Source organism: Heteronotia binoei, chromosome 10 (genome assembly GCF_032191835.1).
Source record: "Heteronotia binoei isolate CCM8104 ecotype False Entrance Well chromosome 10, APGP_CSIRO_Hbin_v1, whole genome shotgun sequence".
In the NCBI taxonomy this organism is placed as follows: domain Eukaryota; kingdom Metazoa; phylum Chordata; class Lepidosauria; order Squamata; family Gekkonidae; genus Heteronotia; species Heteronotia binoei.
The window spans coordinates 2,123,608-2,146,100 of NC_083232.1; the positions used below are offsets into that span (position 1 = coordinate 2,123,608).

Here is a 22,493-nt window from a genome sequence, read left to right on the forward strand (position 1 = left end):
CCACTACACCCAACTGGCTCTCTATTAGAGCTATGGCTGACCCAAGGCCATTCCAGGAGGTGCAAGTGGAGGAGTGGAGAATCAAACCCGGTTCTCCCAGATAAGAGCCCATGCACTTAACCACTACACCCAACTGGCTCTCTATTAGAGCTATGGCTGACCCAAGGCCATTCCAGGAGGTGCAAGTGGAGGAGTGGGGAATCAAACCCGGTTCTCCCAGATAAGAGTCCGCACACTTAACCACTACACCCAACTGGCTCTCTATTAGAGCTATGGCTGACCCAAGGCCATTCCAGCAGCTGCAAGTGGAGGAGTGGGGAATCAAACCTGGTTCTCCCAGATAAGAGCCCATGCACTTAACCACTACACCAGAGTGGCTCTTAGATCCACCCTGTGAGGTGAAAGAGTGCTGAAAGAGCTCCCCCAGAAGCTGTCCTTTCAAGGGCAACTCCTATGAGAGCTCTGGCTGACCCAAGGCCATTCCAGCAGGTGCAAGTGGAGGAGTGGGGAATCAAACCCGGTTCTCCCAGATAAGAGTCCGCGCACTTAACCACTACACCAAACTTGGTGAGGGGTTGCAGATGCCCAGTAAGAGCCCAGCTTGCTCTCTGCCTCCAGCAGCAGAGGAGGGAGCCTTGCTAGGCCCCAGCCGGCAGCAGCAGAGGAGGAAGCCATGCTTGGCCCCAGCCGGCAGCAGCAGAGGAGGGAGCCTCTCTTGGCCCCGGCTGGCAGAAGCAGAGGAGGGAGCCTTGCTTGGCCCCAGCCGGCAGCAGCAGAGGAGGGAGCCTCACTTGGCCCCGGCCAGAAGCAGCAGAGGAGGGAGCCTTGCTTGGCCCTGACGGGCAGCAGCCAGGATTTTTGCTCAGGGTAAACAGATACCGTGAGCCATCCGTGCGTTAAGAGGCCCAGCAGGGCACACGAAGGAGCGCCTCTCACCTTCGGTAAGGCTGGGGGTGGGCAAGGCAGCCCTCACTTGCTCCAGGGGCCCGCTGAGCAGCCGCAGGTTGCTGATGTGAAGGTTCATGGCCTTGTGCAGCTCGGCGTTGGTGAAGCTGGCCTTCTCGTGCACCTCCATGTACTTGGCCCACTCCTTGGCCACTTCTGCCAGGGCGGGGCAGGCGGCGGGGGGAGGAGAGCCTTGCTGGGGGGGCAGCTTCCCCAGGGCCTCCTGCAGCTTCTGCTCCTGGGCCTCGTCTCCGTCCAGGAGGTCCTTGATCTCTTTCAGAGAGGCTTCCACGTCCGTGAAAACCCCAGACAGCACTGCGGGGGGAGGAAGGAGAGCGACTGAGACGAAACGGCAAGCAAAGCACGGCCCGACACCCCCAGCACAATACATGGGGGGGAAGGACAGCAGCTTGGACACAAAGGGCACCGATTCGTCCTGCAAGCAGCACCATCTGCCAAGACTCGGCTCTGGGGCTTCAGCTGCACCCCTGACTTGCAGAAGGGCCTGAGGACACCCCTGGGGAAGACCACCCAGTAGGGCACCCCCCCCCCGCCCACACACTGCGTACACCTCCCCTCTTCCCCAAAGCAGTCACTGCACTCTAATGGACCCGAGCATTACACGGAGATGGGATAATTACCAGTTCTTACAGCCAGCATTCATTCTGCTTGCGGAGGAGCAAGAGGCATACAGTCTGCAACGGCTGCTGCTGCATGGATCTCGGTCCTTCACATGCACACGGGAAGACGCCAGCCCTTTACTCAGGCAAGAGGTTTGGGCCAACCAGTTGCTCTCTGTGACAAATTCTGCACCATTACAAACCTTTAAGTTTCATTCTGAAGGAGTCAATATCAGGGGAAGGCCTCGGCCTCTCTGCCCTGTTGGCCCTCCAGAGGAACTGGCTGGCCACTGCGTGAGACAGGAGGCTGGACTAGATGGACCCTCCCTGGTCTGACCCAGCAGGGCTCTTCTGGTGTTCTTCTAAGGGGAAGGCCTCGGCCTCTCTGCCCTGCTGCTGGCCCTTCAGAGGAACTGGCTGGCCACTGTGTGAGACAGGAGGCTGGACTAGATGGACCCTCACTGGTCTGATCCATCAGGGCTCTTCCAATGTTTTTCTTCTCAGAGGAAGGCCTTGGCCTCTCTGCCCTGTTGTTGGCCCTCCAGAAGAACTGGTTGGCCCTTGTGTGAGACTGGAGGCTGAACTAGATGGAGCCTCACTGGTCTGATCCAGCAGGGCTCTTCTGATGTTCTTCTCAGGGGAAGGCCTCGGCCTCTCTGCCCTGTTGTTGGCCCTCCAGAAGAACTGGTTGGCCCTTGTGTGAGACTGGAGGCTGGACTAGATGGAGCCTCACTGGCCTGATCCATCAGGGCTCTTCTGATGTTCTTCTCAGGGGAAGGCCACAGCCTCTCTGCCCTGTTGTTGGCCCTCCAGAGGAACTGGCTGGCCCCTGTGTGAGACAGGAGGCTGGACTAGATGGACCCTCCCTGGTCTGATCCAGCAGGGCTCTTCTGATGTTCTTCTCAGGGGAAGGCCTCGGCCTCTCTGCCCTGTTGTTGGCCCTCCAGAGGAACTGGCTGGCCCCTGTGTGAGACAGGAGGCTGGACTAGATGGACCCTCCCTGGTCTGATCCAGCAGGGCTCTTCTGGTGTTCTTCTAAGGGGAAGGCCTCGGCCTCTCTGCCCTGCTGCTGGCCCTTCAGAGGAACTGGCTGGCCACTGTGTGAGACAGGAGGCTGGACTAGATGGCCCCTCCCTGGTCTGATCCAGCAGGGCTCTTCTGATGTTCTTCTCAGGGGAAGACCTCAGCCTCTCTGCCCTGCTGGCCCTCCAGAGGAACCGGCTGGCCACTGTGTGAGACAGGAGGCTGGACTAGATGGACCCTCCCTGGTCTGACCCAGCAGGGCTCTTCTGGTGTTCTTCTAAGGGGAAGGCCTCGGCCTCTCTGCCCTGCTGCTGGCCCTTCAGAGGAACTGGCTGGCCACTGTGTGAGACAGGAGGCTGGACTAGATGGACCCTCCCTGGTCTGACCCAGCAGGGCTCTTCTGATGTTCTCCTCAGGGGAAGGCCTCAGCCTCTCTGCCCTGTTGTTGGCCCTCCAGAGGAACTGGTTGGCCACTGTGTGAGACAGGAGGCTGGACTAGATGGAGCCTCACTGGCCTGATCCAGCAGGGCTCTTCTGATGCTCTTCTCAGGGGAAGGCCTCAGCCTCTCTGCCCTGTTGTTGGCCCTCCAGAGGAACTGGCTGGCCCCTGTGTGAGACAGGAGGCTGGACTAGGTGGACCCTCCCTGGCCTGATCCAGCTGGGCTCTTTTGATGCTCTTGTGAGGGGAAGGCCTCGGCTTCTCTGCCCTGTTGTTGGCCCTCCAGAGGAACTGGCTGGCCACTGTGCTGGACCTTCCCTGGTCTGACTCAGCAGGGCTCTTCTGATGTGCTTGTCTTCCTTGACGCAAACCCAGGAGCTTGTGTGGAAAGTCAGACTGGCCCTGCAGAAGAGTCACGCCCCAGATGCAGGACTGCGGGGGCAGCTGCTTACCCTGCATGGACTGGACGAGGTTCTTCACCGTCTCCGGGCGCACGCTCAGGGCCGCGCACTTCTCCATCAAGACCGGGGGGATGTGGTCGTACATGTCCAAGTTGTCCACCGTCTCGGGGTCCAGCTGGAGGGAGTCCATGAACTGCCTGCATGCAGAGAAAACGCATCATGAGACTGACTGCCCACTGGAGCCAGGCCACACAAGCAGGGAGGAAGGGGCTACGCTTGGGGGGGGGGGGTTCCTGGGAGGCCATCGCTGTCCCCTCCTGGAGTGACACCGCATCCGTAGAGCCTCTGCTTGGTAGAGCCTCTGCTTGGTGTGCAGAAGGTCCCAGGTTCAATCCCCGGCAGCACCTCTCATTACAAGGATCAGTGTTCGCTTTAAGCTGAGTTAGCATGAGCTAGCTCACAGATTTTTAGCCTCCAACTCACAGATTTTTGTCTCGGCTCAGGGAGGAGGGCCCCAGACTAAATTAGAATCATAGAATCATAGAGTTGGAAAGGACCTCCAGGGTCATCTAGTCCAACCCCCTGCACAATGCAGGAAACCCACAAACACCTCCCCTTAAATTCACAGGATCTCCATCACTGTCAGATGGCCATCTAGCCTCTGTTGAAAAACCTCCAAGGAAGGAGAGCCCACCACCTCCCAAGGAGGAAGCCTGTTCCACTGAGGAACCGCTCTAACAGTCAGGAAGTTCTTCCTAATGTTGAGCTGGAAACTCTTTGGATTTAATTTCAACCTGTTGGTTCTGGTTCGACCTTCTGGGGCCACAGAAAACAATTCCGCCCCATCCTCTTTAGGACAGCCCTTCAAGTACTTGGTGATCCTATCACCTCTCAGCCGCCTCCTCTCCAGGCTAAACATCCCCAGCTCCTTCAACCTTTCCTCATAGGACTTGGTTTCCAGACCCCTCACCATCTTCATCACCCTCCTCTGGACCCCTTTCCAGCTTGTCTTAAAATGTGGTGCCCAAAACGGAACACAAGACTCCAGGTGAGGTCTCACCAGAGCAGAGTAAAGCAATACCATCACATCACGTATTCTGGACACTAGACTTCTGTTGATACAGCCCAAAATTGCATTTGCCTTAATTTATGCAGTAGCTCACAACTGCAATGCCAGTAGCTCACAAAGTAGAATGTTTGCTTACAAGACTCAGCAGCTCAGAGGGAACATCGGAGGTGATGTGAAGGACCTCCGCCTGAGAGGCCATCAATGGCCACTGCCGGTCTTAGTCCAGACTGACCTTCATGTGGGAATTATTAGGAAAGGAATTGAAAACAAATCAGCCAGTATCATAACGCCCCTGTATAGATCAATGGTGCAGCTTCATTTGGAGTTCTGTGTACAATTCTGGTCACCACACATCAAAAAATATATTCTAGCCTTGGGAAAAGCACAGAAAGGGCAACTAGAATGATTCAATGGTTGGAACACTTTCCCTATGAAGGAAGGTTAAAACGCTTGGGGCTCTTTAGCTTGGAGAAACGTTGACTGCGGGGTGACATGATAGAGCTTGACAAGATTATGCATGAGATGGAGAAGGTAGAGAAAGAAGTAGAAGATAGAAGAAGAAGATATTGGATTTATATCCCGCCCTCCACTCCGAAGAGTCTCAGAGCGGCTCACAATCTCCTTTCCCTTCCTCCCCCACAACAGACACCCTGTGAGGTAGATGAAGATCTTGGATTTATATCCCGCCCTCCACTCCGAAGAGTCTCAGAGCGGCTCACACTCTCCTTTACCTTCCTCCCCCACAACAGACACCCTGTGAGGTGGGTGGGGCTGGAGAGGGCTCTCACAGCAGCTGCCCTTTCAAGGACAACCTCTGCCATGACCCAAGGCCATGCTAGCAGGTGCGAGTGGAGGAGTGGGGAATCAAACCCGGTTCTCCCAGATAAGAGTCCGCACACTTAACCACTACACCAAACTGGCTCTCCAAGTACTTTTCTCCCTTTTAACAATACGAGAACTTGTGGACACTCCCTGAAATTGCTAAGCAGTCGGGTTAGAATGGATAAAGGAAGTCCTTCTTCACCCAAAGGGTGATTAACATGTGGAATTCACTGCCACAGGAGGTGGTGGAAGCTACAAGCATAGACAGCTTCAAGAGGGGATTGGATAAACATCTGGAGCAGAAGTCCATCAGTGGGCTATTAGCCACAAGGTATAGATGGAACTCTCTGTCTGGGGCAGTGATGCTCTGTATTTTTGTGCTGGGAAAGGCACAGTGGAAGAGCTTCTAGCCCCACTGGTGGATCTCCTGATGGCACTTGGGTTTTTTGGCCCCTGTGTGGCACAGAGTGTTGGACTGGATGGGCCATTGGTCTGATCCAACAAGGCTTCTCTTATGTTCTAATGTCTGGGGCAGTGACGCTCTGTATTCTTGGTGCTTGAGGGGGGCACAGTGGGAGCGCTTCTAGTGTCCTGGCCCCACTGGTGGACCTCCTGATGGCACTTAGTTTTTTTGGCCCGTGTAACACAGAGTGCTGGACTGGATGGGCCACTGGCCTAACCCAACACAGCTTCTCTTATGTTCTTATGGATTAGGGGTCCTGTTCAGTAGAAGGCAGCTTCATGCATTCAAGACATTATCATTTACAAGATAATGCATGGGATGGAGAAAGTAGAGAAAGAAGTACTTTTCTCCCTTTCTCACAATACGAGAACTCGTGGGCATTCGATGAAACTGCTGAGCAGACAGGTTAAAACCGATAAAAGGAAGTACTTCTTCACCCAAAGGGTGATTAACATGTGGAATTCACTGCCACAGGAGGTAGTGGCGGCCACAAGCATGGCCACCTTCAAGAGGGGGTTAGATAAAAATATGGAGCAGAGGTCCATCAGTGGCTATTAGCCACAGTGTGTATGTGTGTGTATATATATATATATATATATTTGGCCGCTGTGTGACACAGAATGTTGGACTGGATGGGCCATTGGCCTGATCTAACATGGCTTCTCTTATGTTCTTATGTTCTTAAGACAGGCCCCAGTGGAGTCCATGGAGCATGACTGTGTCCAGTCAGTTGTGACCACCTCTCCCTACCCCCACCCCTGTAGCATGCCCCCTTCCCCCCACCCTCCTTCTGGACCCAAAAGCCAACTTACTCCAGCACTTCGTTCTTGGCTTCAATCTTGGCCATCACTTCTCGCAGCAGCTTGGCCTTTTCTTCACTGGGCAGAGAGAGGAGAAGGAAGAGCTGCTCAGTGCCGGCGCTGGGCAGGCAGGGAGGGCCGCTCTGCTGCAGGGTCTGGCCAGGGCCTCTGCCCGGGGAGAGGGGTTCATGTCCAGCACGCCAAACACATCACAGTGCACTGTTCTGAGGGCATGCCTTCTTACTGCGCCTGTCCTGCCCGAAGCTCAGCCTTCACGGACCCAAATGTGTGCCCCCCTTCCTTAGAAAAAGATCCTCAGGAGAAAACTCCTCCCAAACCCATGGACCTTCCTATGAAGCAGGTGGCTAAACGGTGGCTCTTTCACACCCATTGTGTGGCTCTCAAGAAGACGACGACGAATGCAGATTTATACCCTGCCTTCTCTCTGAATCAGAGTCTCAGAGCAGCTCACAATCTCCTGTATCTTCCTCCCCACAACAGACACCCTGTGAGGTGGGTGGGGCTGAGAGAGCTCTCCCAGAAGCTGCCCTTTCAAGGACAGGGTCTCAGAGCAGCTCACAATCTCCTGTATCTTCCTCCCCACAACAGACACCCTGTGAGGCGGGTGGGGCTGAGAGAGCTCTGACAGTAGCTGCCCGTCCAAGGACAGCTCCTGCGAGAGCTATGGCTGACCCAAGGCCATTCCAGCAGGTGCAAGGGGAGAAGTGGGGAATCAAACCTGGTTCTTCCAGATAAGAGTCCACACACTTAACCACTACACCAAATTGGCTCTCTATTAGAGCTCTGGCTGACCCAAGGCCATTCCAGCAGCTGCAAGTGGAGGAGTGGGGAATCAAACCCAGTTTTCTCAGATAAGAGTCCATGCACTTAACCACTACACCAAACTGGCTCTCTTCCTCCCCCACAACAGACACCCTGTGAGGTAGGTGGGGTTGAGAGAGCTCTTACAGCAGCTGCCCTTTCAAGGACAACTCCTGCGAGAGCTATGGCTGACCCAAGGTCATTCCAGCAGCTGCAAGGGGAGGAGTGGGGAATCAAACCCAGTTCTCCCAGATAAGAGTCCGCACGCTAAAATACTACATAAAACTGCCTCTCTAAGCTCCCACCACCCCGTCGGCCAGTTTGGAGAAGGCATTGGTCTCCCTTTAAATCATTTCTCCAAGCCAAGCCAGCTGGAGGCTTGGAGGATGCATTTAAAGTTAAAAGTTGCTTTCTTTCCACCTCTCCCTCCCCCCATCTATTTGCTTTCTTTCCATCTTTCCTTCCTTCCTTCTTTCCTTGAAGCTCTCAAACATCTCACATTCATGTCTTGCGGCTGTCAAATATCCGACGGTTATTCTATCTGGCTCTTATGTTAAGCAAGTCTGGCCACCCCCGTTAGGAAGTCTTCCTTCCGCCGCTTTCTAATGCCGACCAGTCTCATTTTCCTTATGAACCACGATACTCCCACCCGGGGCTCATTTTATAGCAGGAGCTCCTTTGCATATTAGGCCACACCCTGCTGATGTCGCCAATCCTCCAGGAGCTTCCAGGGCTCTTCTTACGGGGCCTACTGTCAGCTCCAGGAGGATTGGCTACGTCAGGAGGTGTGGCCTAATATGCAAAGGAGCTCCTGCTACAAAGTGAGCGCTGCTCCCACCTGCTTTGCAAAGACCCACCAGTCGAGGTCAGGCAAAAGAGAGCGGCCTCCTCCCTGCATCCCCAACGCCCACTTGCCTGTAGAGCGAAGATGCTTCGTGGGCAGCCATCGGAACCAGCTTGGCAAAAATGTCAGGGCCTGTCACAGCCGGGTCTGTGGGGTTGACGGAAGGGCCTTCACCAGAGGAGCACCTGAGGGGAAGACAGAGCAGCAGGACCAGAGACTTAGACCTCCCATTGTAGTGCAGAACGACGGCTAGAACCCAGCCCTCCTCCACCCGTAGCAGCAGACAAAGCCGAGCGGGGCCGGCTTTACCTTTCACCGACTGCAAGGTGTCCAAGGCAGGAACTGCTTCGTGGTAGATGAAGTCGTTGTCCTTCTTGGCAGAGTTGAACCTGAACAGCAACCCAAGACCAAAAGGAATCATAGAGTTGTAAGGGGCCTCCAGGGTCATCTAGTCCAACCCCCTGCACAAGGCAGGAAACCCACAAATACCTACCCCAAATTCACAGGATCATCGCTGTCAGATGGCCATCTAGCCTCGGTTTCCAAACCTCCAAGGAAGGAGAGCCCAACACCTCCCAAGGAGGAAGCCTGTTCCACTGAGGAACTGCTCTCACGGTCAGGAAGTTCTTCCAAACGTTGAGCCGGAAACTCTTTTGATTTAATTTCAACCCACTGGTTGAAATGGGGCCACAGAAAACAATTCCATCCCATCCTCAAGTCCTTGAAGATGGTGATCATATCATAGAATCACAGAGTTGGAAGGAACCTCTAGGGTCATCTAGTCCAACCCCCTGCACAATGCAGGAAACTCACAAACACCTCCCCCTAAATTCACAGGATCTTCCTTGCTGTCAGATGGCCATCTAGCCTCTGTTTAAAAACCTCCAAAGAAGGAGAACCCACCACCTACAAGGAGGAAGCCTGTTCCACTGAGGGACCGCTCTAACAGTCAGGAAGTTCTTCCTAATGTTGAGCCGGAGACTCTTTTGATTTAATTTCAACCCATTGGTTCTGGTCCTGCCTTCTGGGGCCACGGAAAACAATTCCACCCCATCCTCTATATGACAGCCCTTCAAGTCCTTGAAGGTGGTGATCCTATCACCTCTCAGCCGCCTCCTCTCCAGGCTAAACATGCCCAGCTCCTTCAACCTTTCCTCATAGGACTTGGTCTCCAGACCCCTCACCATCTTTGTCGCCCTCCTCTGGACACGTTCCAGTGTATCTATATCCTTCTTAATATGTGGTGCCCAAAACTGAATACAGTACTCCAGGTGAGGTCTTACCAAAGCAGAGTAAAGCGATACCATCACTTTACGTGATCTGGACACAATACTTCGGTTGATACAGCCCAAAATTGCATTTGCCTTTTTAGTCACCACATCACACTGTTGACTCATGTTCAGCGTATGGTCCACTAAGACCCCTAGATCCTTTTCGCACAGTCTACTGCTAAGACAAGTCTCCCCCATCCTGTAACCATGAATTGGATTTTTCCTACCTAAATGCAGAACTTTACATTTATCCCCGTTAAAATTCATTTCATTGGTTTTAGCCCAGTTTGCCAGCCTGTCAAGGTCATCCTGTTTCTGTCTTCTTCTGTGTTTGCAACTCCTCCCAATTTAGTATCATCAGCAAATTTAATAAGCATTCCCTCTAGGTAGGAGGCGGCCAGGAGGTTGTGGGGTGTGGGTGTGAGAGAGATCCACTTTTCCCCAGGCCTCAGGCTTCTACCCAAGTGAAGCTCCAGCAGTTTGGAACTGCCATTTGCTACAGGACAACACTCTCTGCCATGGTGCTATCCAGCCTTTCCTTCCAAAGGAGTTCAGAACAGACTCTCCGGTTCTCCCTGCCTTCATTCTGCCTTCACAATACGCCTGAGGCTTTGGCAATTGTTCCTGTCCTGGGGCCACCCAGTGAGATCCATGGATGAGTGGAGACCAGAACCTGGAACTCCCCACTTCAAGTTCAACACTACACTGGGGGAGAAGGTTTCCCTCCAATTTAGGATTCTCCTCTCTCTGGAACAGGACTCTGAAAACCCAAGGAACAGGGGGGAAAGGGCCTGGTTAGCCATTCCTGCCCTCTTGAGCTCAAATCTGTACTAGCACTGAAGGAAAGGACTAACAGCAAGCTTGAGCAGTGATCCTGGAGGTTTTTGCCATCTTCTGGGCATGGAGCAGGGGTCACTGGGGGCGTGGAGGGGGTGGGGGTATTTGCGAATTTCCTGCATTGTGCAGGGGGCTGGACTAGATGACCCTGAGGGGGTCCCTTCCAACTCTATGAGTTTATGATTAATTTCTTACGGGAATTAGCTTTAGGGATCCTATACGTGACAGTTACAAAGGAGGTTTCCGGCCCACCTAGCTGTATAACGCTAATCATGGAAACACATGAGAAGCGTCTGAAAAGTTGTCTTCCAGCAGTCAAGAGGTGGGATTTCTACAAACATCAACACCCAAGGGACAGCAGCCCTTTTTCCAGCCCCCTTTAGGCCATTTTATCACCACCACCACCCTACCGATCTCCATGGCACTCCCCCCCACAATTCTTTGTCAAACTTTCAGAACCATTTGGAATCACAGAATCCTAGAGTTGGAAGGGACCTCCAGGGTCATCTAGTCCAACCCCCTGCACCACGCAGGAAACTCACAAACACCTCCCCCTAAATTCACAGGCGCAGAGTGGTAAAGCAGCAGTACTGCAGTACTGTGATCTGAACTCTCTGCTCTCGACCTGAATTCTATCCCAGCGAAAGCTGGTTCAGGTAGCCGGCTCAAGTTTGACTCAGCCTTCCATCCTTCCGAGGTCGGTGAAATGAGTCCCCAGCTTGTAGTGTAGATGACTGGGGAAGGCAATGGCAAACCGCCCCGTAAAAAGTCTGCTGTGAAAACATTGTGAAAGCAACATCATCCCAGAGACAGAAACGACTGGTGCTTGTGCAGGGGACCTTTCCTTTCCAAATTCACAGGATCTTCATTGCTGTCAGAGGGCCATCTAACCTCTGTTGAAAACCCCCAAGGAAGGAGAGCCCACCACCTCCTGAGGAAGCCTGTGGGAACTTAGAATCCTAGAGTTGGAAGAGACCTCGAGGGTCCTCTAGTCCAACCCCCTGCGCAATGCAAGAAGCTCACAAACACCTCCCCCTAAATTCACAGGATCTTCATTGCTGCCAGATGGCCATCCAGCCTCTGTTTAAAAAACTCCAAGGAAGGAGAGCCCACCACCTCCCGAGGGGGAAGCCTGTTCCACCAAGGAACAGCTCTAACGGTCAGGAAGTTCTTCCTGATGTTGAGCAGGAACTCTTTTGATTTAATTTCAACCCGTTGGTTCAGGTCCTACCTTCTGGGGCCACAGAAAACAATTCCATTGAATTGAAAAATAGCTACGCCTGGGGAAGAACATTAACGGTGCGGTGTTTGCGCTTAGTCTCTCTTTGCATCACGCCTGTTCTCTGGGTGCAGAATTGGGGCTGAACAGCAAGGAAGAGACAAAGCACCCCCTCCCCGCCCCCCACAGCTGCCGCAGACTCACTTTCCTCCAATAACATCCATGGTGAACCTCAAAGCCTCCTGCACCGTTTCAGGCTGCCCCTAGAAGAAAACACTTGTGAAGAATACACACACACACAAGACAGGCACATAGGCAAATTCAGCTGGGTCGCCCCGTTCGTCTGAAGCAGCAGAACAAAGTTGGGAGTCCAGCTGGGCACCTTGAAGGCCCACCAAATTTTATTTGCATGTGTGCTCATGAAGAAGATATTGGATTTCTATCCCGCCCTCCACTCCTAAGAGTCTCACAATCTCCTTTCCCTTCCTCCCCAACAACAGACACCCTGTCAGGTGCGTGGGGCTGAGAGGGCTCTCACAGCAGCTGCCCTTTCAAGGACAAGCTCTGCCAGAGCTCTGGCTGACCCATGGCCATTCCAGCAGGTGCAAGTGGAGGAGTGGGGAATCAAACCCGCTTCTCCCAGATAAGAATTTGCACACTTAACCACTACACCCAACTGGCTCTCTGTTAGAGCTATGGCTGACCAAGGGCCATTCCAGCAGGTGCAAGGGGAGAAGTGGGGGAATCAAACCCGGTTCTCCCAGCTAAGAGTCCGCTCACTTAACCACTACACCAAGCTGGCTCTCTATTAGAGCTCTGGCTGACCAAGGGCCATTCCAGCAGGTGCAAGGGGAGGAGTGGGGAATCAAACCTGGTTCTCCCAGATAAGAGTCTGCGCACTTAACCACTACACCAAGCTGGCTCTCTATTAGAGCTCTGGCTGACCAAGGGCCATTCCAGCAGCTGCAAGGGGAGGAGTGGGGAATCAAACCTGGTTCTCCCAGATAAGAGTCTGTGCACTTAACCACTACACCAAACTGGCTCTCTATTAGAGCTCTGGCTGACCAAGGGCCATTCCAGCAGCTGCAAGCGGAGGAGTGGGGAATCAAACCTGGTTCTCCCAGATAAGAGTCCACATACTTAACCACTACACCAAACTGGCTCTCTATTAGAGCTCTGGCTGACCCAAGGCCATTCCAGCAGGTGCAAGGGGAGGAGTGGGGGAATCAAACCCAGTTCTCCCAGCTAAGAGTCCGCTCACTTAACCACTATGGTTTCTCAGACGTGAAATCCCAGGCTTGTGGGGGTGAGGGGAGGAGTTAAAGCAGAAGGCCAGCTCTACCTTGGCCAGTTTGATGGCTTCGTTGAGCTTGTCCAAAGCGCTCTGGAAATAGACGACCTGCAAAGGGGGCAAAGATGGAGTGAGCCAAAGCTGCCTCCACCACAAACCGCAAGGAAGAGAAAACAGCTCAACAACTGCAGAGAGAGAGAGAGAGGAAGCCGCCCACATGGTGAACCAAGACGCTTTTCAGGCATCTGGACAAAACGCTGCCTGGCAGGAAGGTTCTTTCAACTGGGATCCTGAACAAAAGACTCAACCAGCATAAAACTGTAGATACTCCATGTCCAGAACATACAATGGGAACCAAGAAAGAAGGAGAAGAAGAAGAGAAAAGAGTTTGGATTCATACCCCACCCTTCACTACCCGACCATGTCTCAGAGCGGCTCACAATCTCCTTTCCCTGCCTCCCCCACAACAGACACACTTGGAGGTGGGTGGGGCTGAGAGAGCTCTGACAGAAGCTGCTCTTGAGAGGAACAGTTCTGTGAGAACTTGTGGCTGAGCTTGTGGAGGAGGAGTGCAGGATCAAACCCGGTACTCCCAGATAAGAGTCTAGCCACTGCACCTCAAAAAGGATATTATAGCTTTGGAAAAAGTGCAGAAAAGGGCAACTAGAATGATTATAGGATTGGAACACTTTCCCTATGAAGAAAGGTTAAAACGCCTGCGGCTCTTTAGCTTGGAGAAACATCGACTGTGGGGTGACATGATAGAGGTTTAGAAGATTATGCATGGGATGGAGAAAGTAGAGAAAGAAGTACTTTTCTCCTTTTCTCACAATACAAGAACTCGTGGGCATTCGATGAAATTGCTGAGCAGTTGGGTTAGAACGGATAAAAGGAAGTCCTTCACCCAAAGGGTGATTAACATGTGGAATTCACTGCCACAGGATGTGGTGGCAGCTACAAGCATAGCCAGCTTCAAGAGGGGATTGGATGAACATCTGGAGCAAAGGCCCATCAGTGGCTATTAGCCACAGCGTATTGTTGGAACTTTCTAGGCTTCTAGTGTCCTGGCCCCACTGATGGACCTCCTGATGGCACCTGGGGTTTTCTTGGCCACTATGTGACACAGAGTGTTGGACTGCATGGGCCACTGGCCTGATCCAACGTGGCTTCTCTTCTGTTCTCATGTATGGGGCAGTGATGCTCTGTATTCTTGGTGCTTGGGGGGGGGGGGGCACAGTGGGAGGGTTTCTAGTGTCCTGGCCCCACTGATGGACTTCCTGATGGTACCTAGTTTTTTTGACCACTGTGTGACACAGAGTATTGGACTGGGTTGGTCATTGGCCTGATCCAACAGGGCTTCTCTTATGTCCTTATGTCTGGGGCAAGTGATGCTCTGTATTCTTGGTGCTGGGGGGGCACACTGCGAGCGTTTCTAGTGTCCTGGCCCCACTGATGGACCTCCTGATGGCACCTGGTTTTTTGGCCACTGTGTGACACAGAGTGTTGGACTGGATGGGCCATTGGCCTCATCCAACATGGCTTCCCTTATGTTCTTATGTGCGCTTAACCACTACACCAAACTGGCTCTCAAAGGTGTCAAGGGCACCACACTGGGGACCCCAGCAAAACCAGGACCCTTGGTGGCCCTGGCCCAACTCTTGAAGAACGATAAGCAGCCAGGTTAGAACAACAATGAGCTTTTCCCCTGGCTCATCTCTTCCAAACCCACCTATTTCTAGACTGGACTGCCAGTCTGCACTGGCCCCCTTCCTTCCTTGCCATGGGCCCACGCCCCCTTGGGAGCCCCTCCCTCCCCACAGCCCTTGCAGCTCCCCACTTACCCTCTCCCCGTACTTTTGCTGCTCCTCTGCCTGCTTCCCCATGTGCAGCTGCCAAGAGACAGAGAAGGAAAAGCGCTCAAGCAGAGTGGCGGAAGGAGCCTCTGGGTCAAGACCCCTGCAGCCGCTCCCCCCAGCCACTGGAGTCACAGCATCAGGGAGCTGGAAGGGACCTCCAGGGCCATCTAGTCCAACCCCCGGCACAAGGCAGGAACTCACAAATGCCTCCCCCCCCCACAAACACACCCCCAGTGACCCCTGCTTTTATTTTATTATATTTATATCCCACCCTCCCGACAGGCTCTCTGGATCCCTGGCCAAGTGGCCTGGTGGGAAATGGCTGGAGCAAATGCTTGATGTCCAGAAGTGAACAAGGTCTGAAAGCCACCTTGAGAAAAGAAGATTATGATGATGATATTGGATTTATAGCTTGCCCTTTACTCTGAATCTCAGAGCGGCCACAATCTCCTCTACCTCCCCCCCCACCACACACAACAGGCACCCTGTGAGGTAGGTGGGGCTTAGAGGGCTCTCACAGCAGCTGCCCTGGGGTTGGGGGGGGTTTCAAGGACAACATCTGCGAGAGCTATGGCTGACCCAAGGCCATTCCAGCAGCTGCAAGTGGAGGAGTGGGGAATCAAACCCGGTTCTCCCAGATAAGAGTCCACGCACTTAACCACTACACCAAACTGGCTCTCTGTTAGAGCTATGGCTGACCCAAGGCCATTCCAGCTGCTGCAAGTGAGTAGTGGAGAATCCAACCAGTTCTCCCAGATGAGAGTCTGCTCACTTAACCACTATGGCTGACCCAAGGCTCCCAGCAACTGTAAGTGGAGGAGTGGGGAATCAAACCCGGTTCTCCCAGATAAGAGTCCACGCATTTAACCACTACACCCAACTGGCTCTCTGTTAGAGCTATGGCTGACCCAAGGCCATTCCAGCTGCTGCAAGGGGAGGAGTGAGGAATCAAACCCAGTTCTCAGAGACGAGAGTCCGCAAACTTAACCACCACACCAAACTGGCTCTCTGTTAGAGCTATGGCTGACCCAAGGCCATTCCAGCAGCTGCAAGTGGAGGAGTGGGGAATCAAACCCGGTTCTCCCAGATAAGGCTCCACGCACTTAACTACTACACCAAACTGGCTCTCTGTTAGAGCTCTGGCTGACCCAAGGCCATTCCAGCTGCTGCAAGGGGAGGAGTGGGGAATCAAACCCAGTTCTCAGAGACGAGAGTCTGCAAACTTAACCACCACACCAAACTGGCTCTGATCATAGTGCTCAAGGTCCGAAAGCCACCCTGAGAGAGAACCAGGAGGCGTTTCCACAAGCGCCCTATGAGGAGTGATTTAGATTTATTAACAGCCCACGGCCAGTATAGAAATATATAAATATCACAACAATTGCACGAGGAAAATGATTACACAATAAAATGATTAAAACTTACAAAATTAAATACACAGATTTAAAGACAAAATTAAAGACAATTATGCAATTCAGCTTCCCGCAGTTCCTTGAGAAACATAAATGGAGCGCAATTTCATTGCTTGAGTATAGAATTTCGCTGTTTTTTTTACCCATCTCCGAGTTCTCATCAGAAAGCAATTTATTAACATAAAGACTGGCTGGGATTGAGGAACGTGGGGCCGTTCCCAGTCAAGAGTGGCCTGCCTTTTCTCTCGTTAATATTTCCAGCGCATTCGCCACCTGTTTGCTTTCCAAATTGGTGTGCTGAAGCAAAACCAGGGAGGGACAAATGCAAGCCTAAAATCTGAGAACCTTAGCCCAGCGTTGGGCAACTGGGGATGCAAAGAAGACAGCCGACGGGTAGTGCCTGCCCTACACGAATCGCCAGGTGCAGCGGAGGACAGAGCTGGGTAAAGTCTCGCCTCCCAGAGCCGAGACCCATTCGGGACACTCACGTGGGCCACGGCGGCGAAGTAGTAGATCTTCATCTGCACCAGCTTCTTCCAGTCCTTCTGAATCTTCCCCAGGAGGGAGGCGGTTTCCGAGTTCTCCAAGGCCCGGCAAGCTTCCTTGTAGTAATCCACCACCTGCGGGAGGGAAGCAGACGCGGGGATGCCCCCGTGTGTGGCTGTGGAGGGAGCGGGGGGCAGGACACCCCGCCAGGCATGGCTAACTGCAGAAGCAAGGGGGCGCCACAGATGGTGTCCTACATCAAGGGCCTAGGAGGGCCTTCTGCTGGCTGCCACCACTCTGGTGAGGGTCTGCGTGGGAGGGCCCGGAGCCCCCAGCCACCCTTGTCTTCCTTATTAGTAAATACCTCTTAACTGTGACCAAGGAGACGTGGGGACCCAAGCAGTACAACAATGACAGCTTATTTACAGTGCTCAAATATGTGGGTAAAAGCAGTGAAATATATAAATACGCGCACACACACATACAGTAAAGGTGGGTGCAAATAAACAGAAGCCCTGACACGTTTAGCTAGACATTCCTTTCCTCTAATACCAGAACTCACCCCCTTGGGTGAGGGATCTCTCCTGCTGCCTTCTCTCCTGCAGCCTTTCCCAGAGAGAACCCGCCTTGTCTGTGCTTGGCCCTTTTATCCTCTCCTCCCAGGTCCCACCCCTCTCTGGGCTAGTTTCCCTCCAAAACCTTGCCACCCAATCAGAAGGACGGAAGGAATCCTGGGAGATGTAGGCTTTCTGTAGCAACTCCTAGGCAGGCTTCTCTGGAGCCTATAGGCTTCACTAGGCCCAGGATCATGACAGATGGCTTTACCGGTCAAGCACAGGCGGAATCACTGCTGGATGTGGCCGTGTCACACTGCGGAGAGCTGCCTGCCAGTAACCCCTCTAGAGAGGCTTCCTTCTGGGTCCCAAACCCTCCGCCTGTCTGCCCAGAGACAAAGATCGCCAGGCTGTCTCTCTCTTGGGGGTGATAAAAGGGCTCACCTGGGCACTGATCCTGGCCACCAGGAAGCTCTTGCGGTTGTCCAGCATCGACTTCTCCAGGAGGCACTCCTGAGCTTGGCCCTGCAGGAGTCAAGCAAGAGAGCAATATGGGCAGGGCCTGGCTGGCCCAGAGACTGAGAGAGCGAGGGGGGCCCTCTCGTGACAGCAGAGGGACTCTTCCTAGCAAGAGGAAACTGAATGAAAGCAGGGCTTTTTTTGGTAGAAAAAGCCCAGCAGGAACTCATTTGCATATTAAGCCACACCCCATGACAGCCTCATTGTTTCACACGGCGTTTTTTGTAGAAAAAGCCCGGCAGGAACTCATTTGCGTATTAGGTCACCCCCCATGGCAGCCCTATTGTTTCACACAGGGCGTTTTTTGGTTGAGAAAGCCCAGCAGGAACTCATTTGTGTATTAGGCCACACCCTAAGGAAGCCCCATTGTTTCACATAGGGCGTTTTGGGTAGGGGGGGGACTCCCAACAGGAACTCATTTGCATATTAAGCCACACCCCCTCACACCAAGCCAGCCGGAACTGCATTCCTGTGTGTTCCCTCTCAAAAAAAGCCCTGAATGAAAATATTCGGTTGCAAAAGAAAAGATACCAAATGCTCTGCTCCAGAGACCAAAGCAGGAAGGAGCCTCAAGGGATCACACCCTGTCTACTGTAAACCCACTGAGCCCCAATCCAGTAAGTCCAAAGCTAGTCCATCCGGTTCTTGAAGGCCCCCACAATGCTGCAAGACTTCCACTTTGCCAGCTGCCACATGCAGAGTACCAGGGGACTGCCACCACTCTGATAAAAGTCTGTCTGGGAGGGCCCAGAGCACCAGCCTGGCCCCTTCATCTTCCTTCTAAGCAAGTACCTTTTATCCATGACTAAAGAGATGTGAGGACCCAGGCAGTATAACAACAGTAAGTTGATTGTAAGTGCTCAAGAACCAACAAGCGGGTTGTAAAATTATCAGTGTAATAAAGAAAAAAGGGGAAAAGCAGTAAAGGTGGTACAAAGAAACTAAAAGCCCTGACACAACCAACAAAACATTCCCTCCTTGAAATAACCAACTCACCCCTTTTTGGATGAGGGAACTCTCCTACTGCAGCCTCTCTCCAGCTTAGCCTTTCCAGCGAGAACACTCTTTCCTCTCTAGCTAGGCCTTTTCTTTCCTTCCTTCCAGGTCCCACCCCTCTGGTCTCCACTGGGCAAGCTTCCTCTCCACAATTTCTGCCCACCCAATCAGAGGGACAGAAGGGATCCTGGGAGATGTAGGCCTAGCTGCTACTCTAATACAGGCTTCCCCGGAGCCTGAAGGCCACACTAGACCTAGGAACATGATACCAGCAGAAAAGAGCAAGAGTCCAGGAGCGCCTTTAGGCCAACGAAATTTGTGGCAGGGGCGGAAAACTGTGAGTTGGTATTTGAAGAAGTGAGCAGTGACTAAAGCAGGGATCTGACATAAATGAGACCATTTTGGGCCGGGCCATGTCAGGTTGGGCCAAGCCATGCTGGGCCGGGCCATGTGTGTACCTATTTAAGATTAGGTAGCAGAGATAGAAATTTTATAAAGAACACAGACAAACACAAATATATTTTTAAAAAAACTTAAAACACGCTTAAAATGTTAGCACTCATTGGTTTTAAAGATGCTTTCTTTGCATTTCTCCCATGGGACCCAGGGAACTGGGCAAAGGAAGCGCTGGCTCTTTTCTCCCTTTCTCTTCTCCTTCTGGGGGGGGGGAGCCTCAGCCAATAGAAGGAAGAGAGGTGCTTTGCTGGGTGATTGAGGGAGCCTGGCAAAGCAAGCTATTCTACCCCCTCCCTTCCTCCCCAAGGGAGGAGTCTCAGCCAAATGAGAAAATAGAGGCTTTGCTCCGTAGTTCCTATGCGATTGAGCAAGCCCGGCAAAGCAAGCTGTGATGCAGAAGGAAGCAAGGGAGAAGGAGAAGGAAGCAGATGACAGCCAGTTGCTCGGGGGGCCCAATTCGACTCCCAAGCCACACGTTTGACACCCCTGGCTTAAATGTGCTCCTGGACTTTTGCTCTTTTCTACTGCTGCAGAGAGACTAACACGGTGGCCCATCTTGCTCTACCTCCGCTTCACCGTTATTTGTAGGGATGCCATCGAAGGACATATAAATGCAGAGCGAGCTGTTCCTGGGCTGAGCTTTTGACCAGGAGCCTCAAGGCTCATGAGGCTTTCACAGCAGCAGAGTGACGTCCCACTTGTGGCCACGGCTCGGTGCTCAGAGCCTCAAAGGAGGAAACGGCTGCCTCTTACCAGCATGAGGTTGATGTTGAGATTGAGGATCTGGTGACTCATGTCGACACTGTAGGAATGGGGGAAGTGGTCCCGCAGGTAGGTGAACGCCCCGGCAGCACACTGGAAATGGGTGCAGGAGACCTTCATGCCCTGCCACGTCGAGAGGAGACACGGGGAGACAAAGCGGCACATTCAGCAAGCTGAGGGGCAGGAGGGATGCTGTGAAGCCAGGCCCAGAGGGCAAAGAGATTTCCTGTCTGGCAGTTAAGGTGGTCCCCAGACTTTAGAGAATGGACCATGTGGTGCTTTTGATCCCCCTCCCAAGACTCACTAAGATTTCTGTATTTGCTGCCACAAATAGGAGAAGAAGAAGAAGGAGAAGGAGGAGGAGGAGGAGGTGGAGAAGAAGGAGGAGAAAAAGGAGGAGAAGGAGGAGGAGGAGAAGAGGAGGAGAAGAGGAAGGAGGAGGAGAAGAGGAGGAGAAGGAGGAGGAGAAGAGGAGAAGGAGGAGGAGAAGGAGAAGAAGGAGGAGCAGGAGGAGGAGGAGAAGGAGAAGAAGGAGGAGGAGAAGAAGAGGGAGGAGGAGAGGAAGGAGGAGGAGGAGAAGGAGGAGGAGAAGGAGGAGAAGAAGGAGAAGGAGGAGGAGGAGAAGGAGAAGAAAGAGGAGGAGAAGAAGGAGGAGGAGAAGGAGAAGAAAGAGGAGGTGGAGAAGAAGGAGGAGAAGAAGGAGGAGAAGGAGGAGGAGGAGAAGAGGAGGAGAAGAAGAGGGAGGAGGAGAGGAAGGAGGAGGAGAAGGAGAAGAAGGAGGAGGAGAAGAAGAGGGAGGAGGAGAGGAAGGAGGAGGAGAAGAAGAGGGAGGAGGAGAGGAAGGAGGAGGAGAAGAGGAGGAGAAGGAGAAGGAGGAGGAGAAGAGGAGAAGGAGGAGGAGAAGGAGGAGGAGAAGAAGGAGGAGAAGGAGAGGAAGGAGGAGGAGGAGAAGAAGAGGGAGGAGGAGAGGAAGGAGGAGGAGGAGAAAGAGGAGGAGAAGGAGGAGAAGAAGGAGAAGGAGGAGGAGGAGAAGAAAGAGGAGGAGAAGAAGGAGAAGAAAGAGGAGGTGGAGAAGGAGGAGAAGAAGGAGGAGAAGGAGGAGGAGGAGAAGAGGAGGAGAAGAGGAGGAGAAGGAGGAGGAGAAGAAGAGGGAAGAGGAGAGGAAGGAGGAGGAGAAGAGGAGGAGAAGGAGAAGGAGGAGGAGAAGAGGAGAAGGAGGAGGAGAAGGAGGAGGAGAAGAAGGAGGAGAAGGAGGAGGAGGAGAAGAGGAGGAGAAGGAGAAGAAGGAGGAGGAGAAGAAGAGGGAGGAGGAGAGGAAGGAGGAGGAGGAGAAGGAGGAGAAGAAAGAGGAGGAGAAGGAGGAGAAGAAGGAGGAGGAGGAGAAGGAGAAGAAGGAGGAGGAGAAGGAAAAGAAGGAGAAGGAGAAGAACGAGGAGGAGGAGAAGGAGGAGAAAGAGAAGAAGGAGGAGAAGGAGGAGAAGGAGAAGAAGCAGGAGGAGAAGGAGGAAAAGGAGAAGAAGAAGAAAGAGAAGGAGGAGGAGGAGAAGGAGAAGAAGGAGGAGAAGAAGAGAAGGAAGAGAAGGAGGAGAAGGAGAAGAAGGAGGAGGAGAAGAGAAGGAGGAGAAGGAGGAGAAAGAGGAGGAGAAGGAGGAGAAAGACGAGGAGAAGAAGCAGGAGAAGAGGAGAAGGAGAAGGAGGAACTGGATTTATACCCCACCCTCCACTCTGAATCTCCTTTCAATCTCCTTTACCTCCCACCCCTCCCCCCACACAACAGGCATCCTGTGAGGGAGGAGGGGTGGGGCTGAGAGGGCTCTCCCAGCAGCTGCCCTTTCAAGGACAACTCCTGCGAGAGCTCAGGCTGACCCAAGGCCATTCCAGCTGCTGCAAGTGGAGGAGTGGGGAATCAAACCTGGTTCTCCCAGATAAGAGTCCCCGCACTTAACCCCTCCCTCCCTCCCAGACTGGCTCTCCCTGTGTGGTCAAGCTTTCACACAAAGCGGAGAGTGGGGGCCCTGAGCCCCCAGCTATGCAAGGTCTGCTCTGCTGCCTGGCTGTGGGGTCGGTCAGCGGAAACGCTGCTTTCAAGGAGACAGCCAATATCCACAGACCCAGCCAGAAAGCTGCCGTCTGCCACGCTGCTCCTTTGCTGCCAAGGGCTAAGCAGGGAGATGGTGCTCCAGAGCCTCCCTTGCAGCCAGCCTTGCACTGTGCTGCCGAGCGCCAACCCACCTGCCTTCCTGCCCACCCTGCTGCCCGCCGGGCTTAACGCCTCCCTCCCCCATTTGTGTTGGGCGGACACCGAGGGAAGCAAACCGAGGGGTGCCGGCAGGATTTGCCGAACCCCCTTAGAAGTCAAGAGCCTCGGCCGCGTTAGCGCCTGGAAGACGGGTGAGACCGAAGCCTTACCTCCTCGGACACCCGCTTGTCCATGGCCCCCAGCATGGAGTGCAAGGCACCTGGGGAAAGAAGAAAGGGAAGGCTGAGAGCCAGCAGTGGGCAGAGATATGACACCCCCGGCTAGCCTGATCTCCTCAGCTCTTGGAAGCTAAGCAGATTCAGTCCTGATCAGTATTTGGATGGGAG

The 22,493-nt window shown here is 53.3% G+C and overlaps 1 protein-coding gene across 1 annotated transcript in view; it reads right to left on the reverse strand.

The window, feature by feature from the left end:
- The window catches only part of PTPN23 (protein tyrosine phosphatase non-receptor type 23), a 71,788-nt gene that overhangs the window by 28,494 nt on the left and 20,801 nt on the right, over nucleotides 1-22,493 (reverse strand). Inside the window, 13 exon segments of the mRNA XM_060247890.1 lie at nucleotides 937-1,260; nucleotides 3,480-3,625; nucleotides 6,595-6,660; nucleotides 8,320-8,407; nucleotides 8,410-8,433; nucleotides 8,558-8,637; nucleotides 11,780-11,838; nucleotides 12,918-12,974; nucleotides 14,708-14,755; nucleotides 16,623-16,754; nucleotides 17,619-17,699; nucleotides 19,899-20,030; nucleotides 22,317-22,366. Coding sequence (XP_060103873.1) covers nucleotides 937-1,260; nucleotides 3,480-3,625; nucleotides 6,595-6,660; nucleotides 8,320-8,407; nucleotides 8,410-8,433; nucleotides 8,558-8,637; nucleotides 11,780-11,838; nucleotides 12,918-12,974; nucleotides 14,708-14,755; nucleotides 16,623-16,754; nucleotides 17,619-17,699; nucleotides 19,899-20,030; nucleotides 22,317-22,366 — 1,287 coding nt within the window.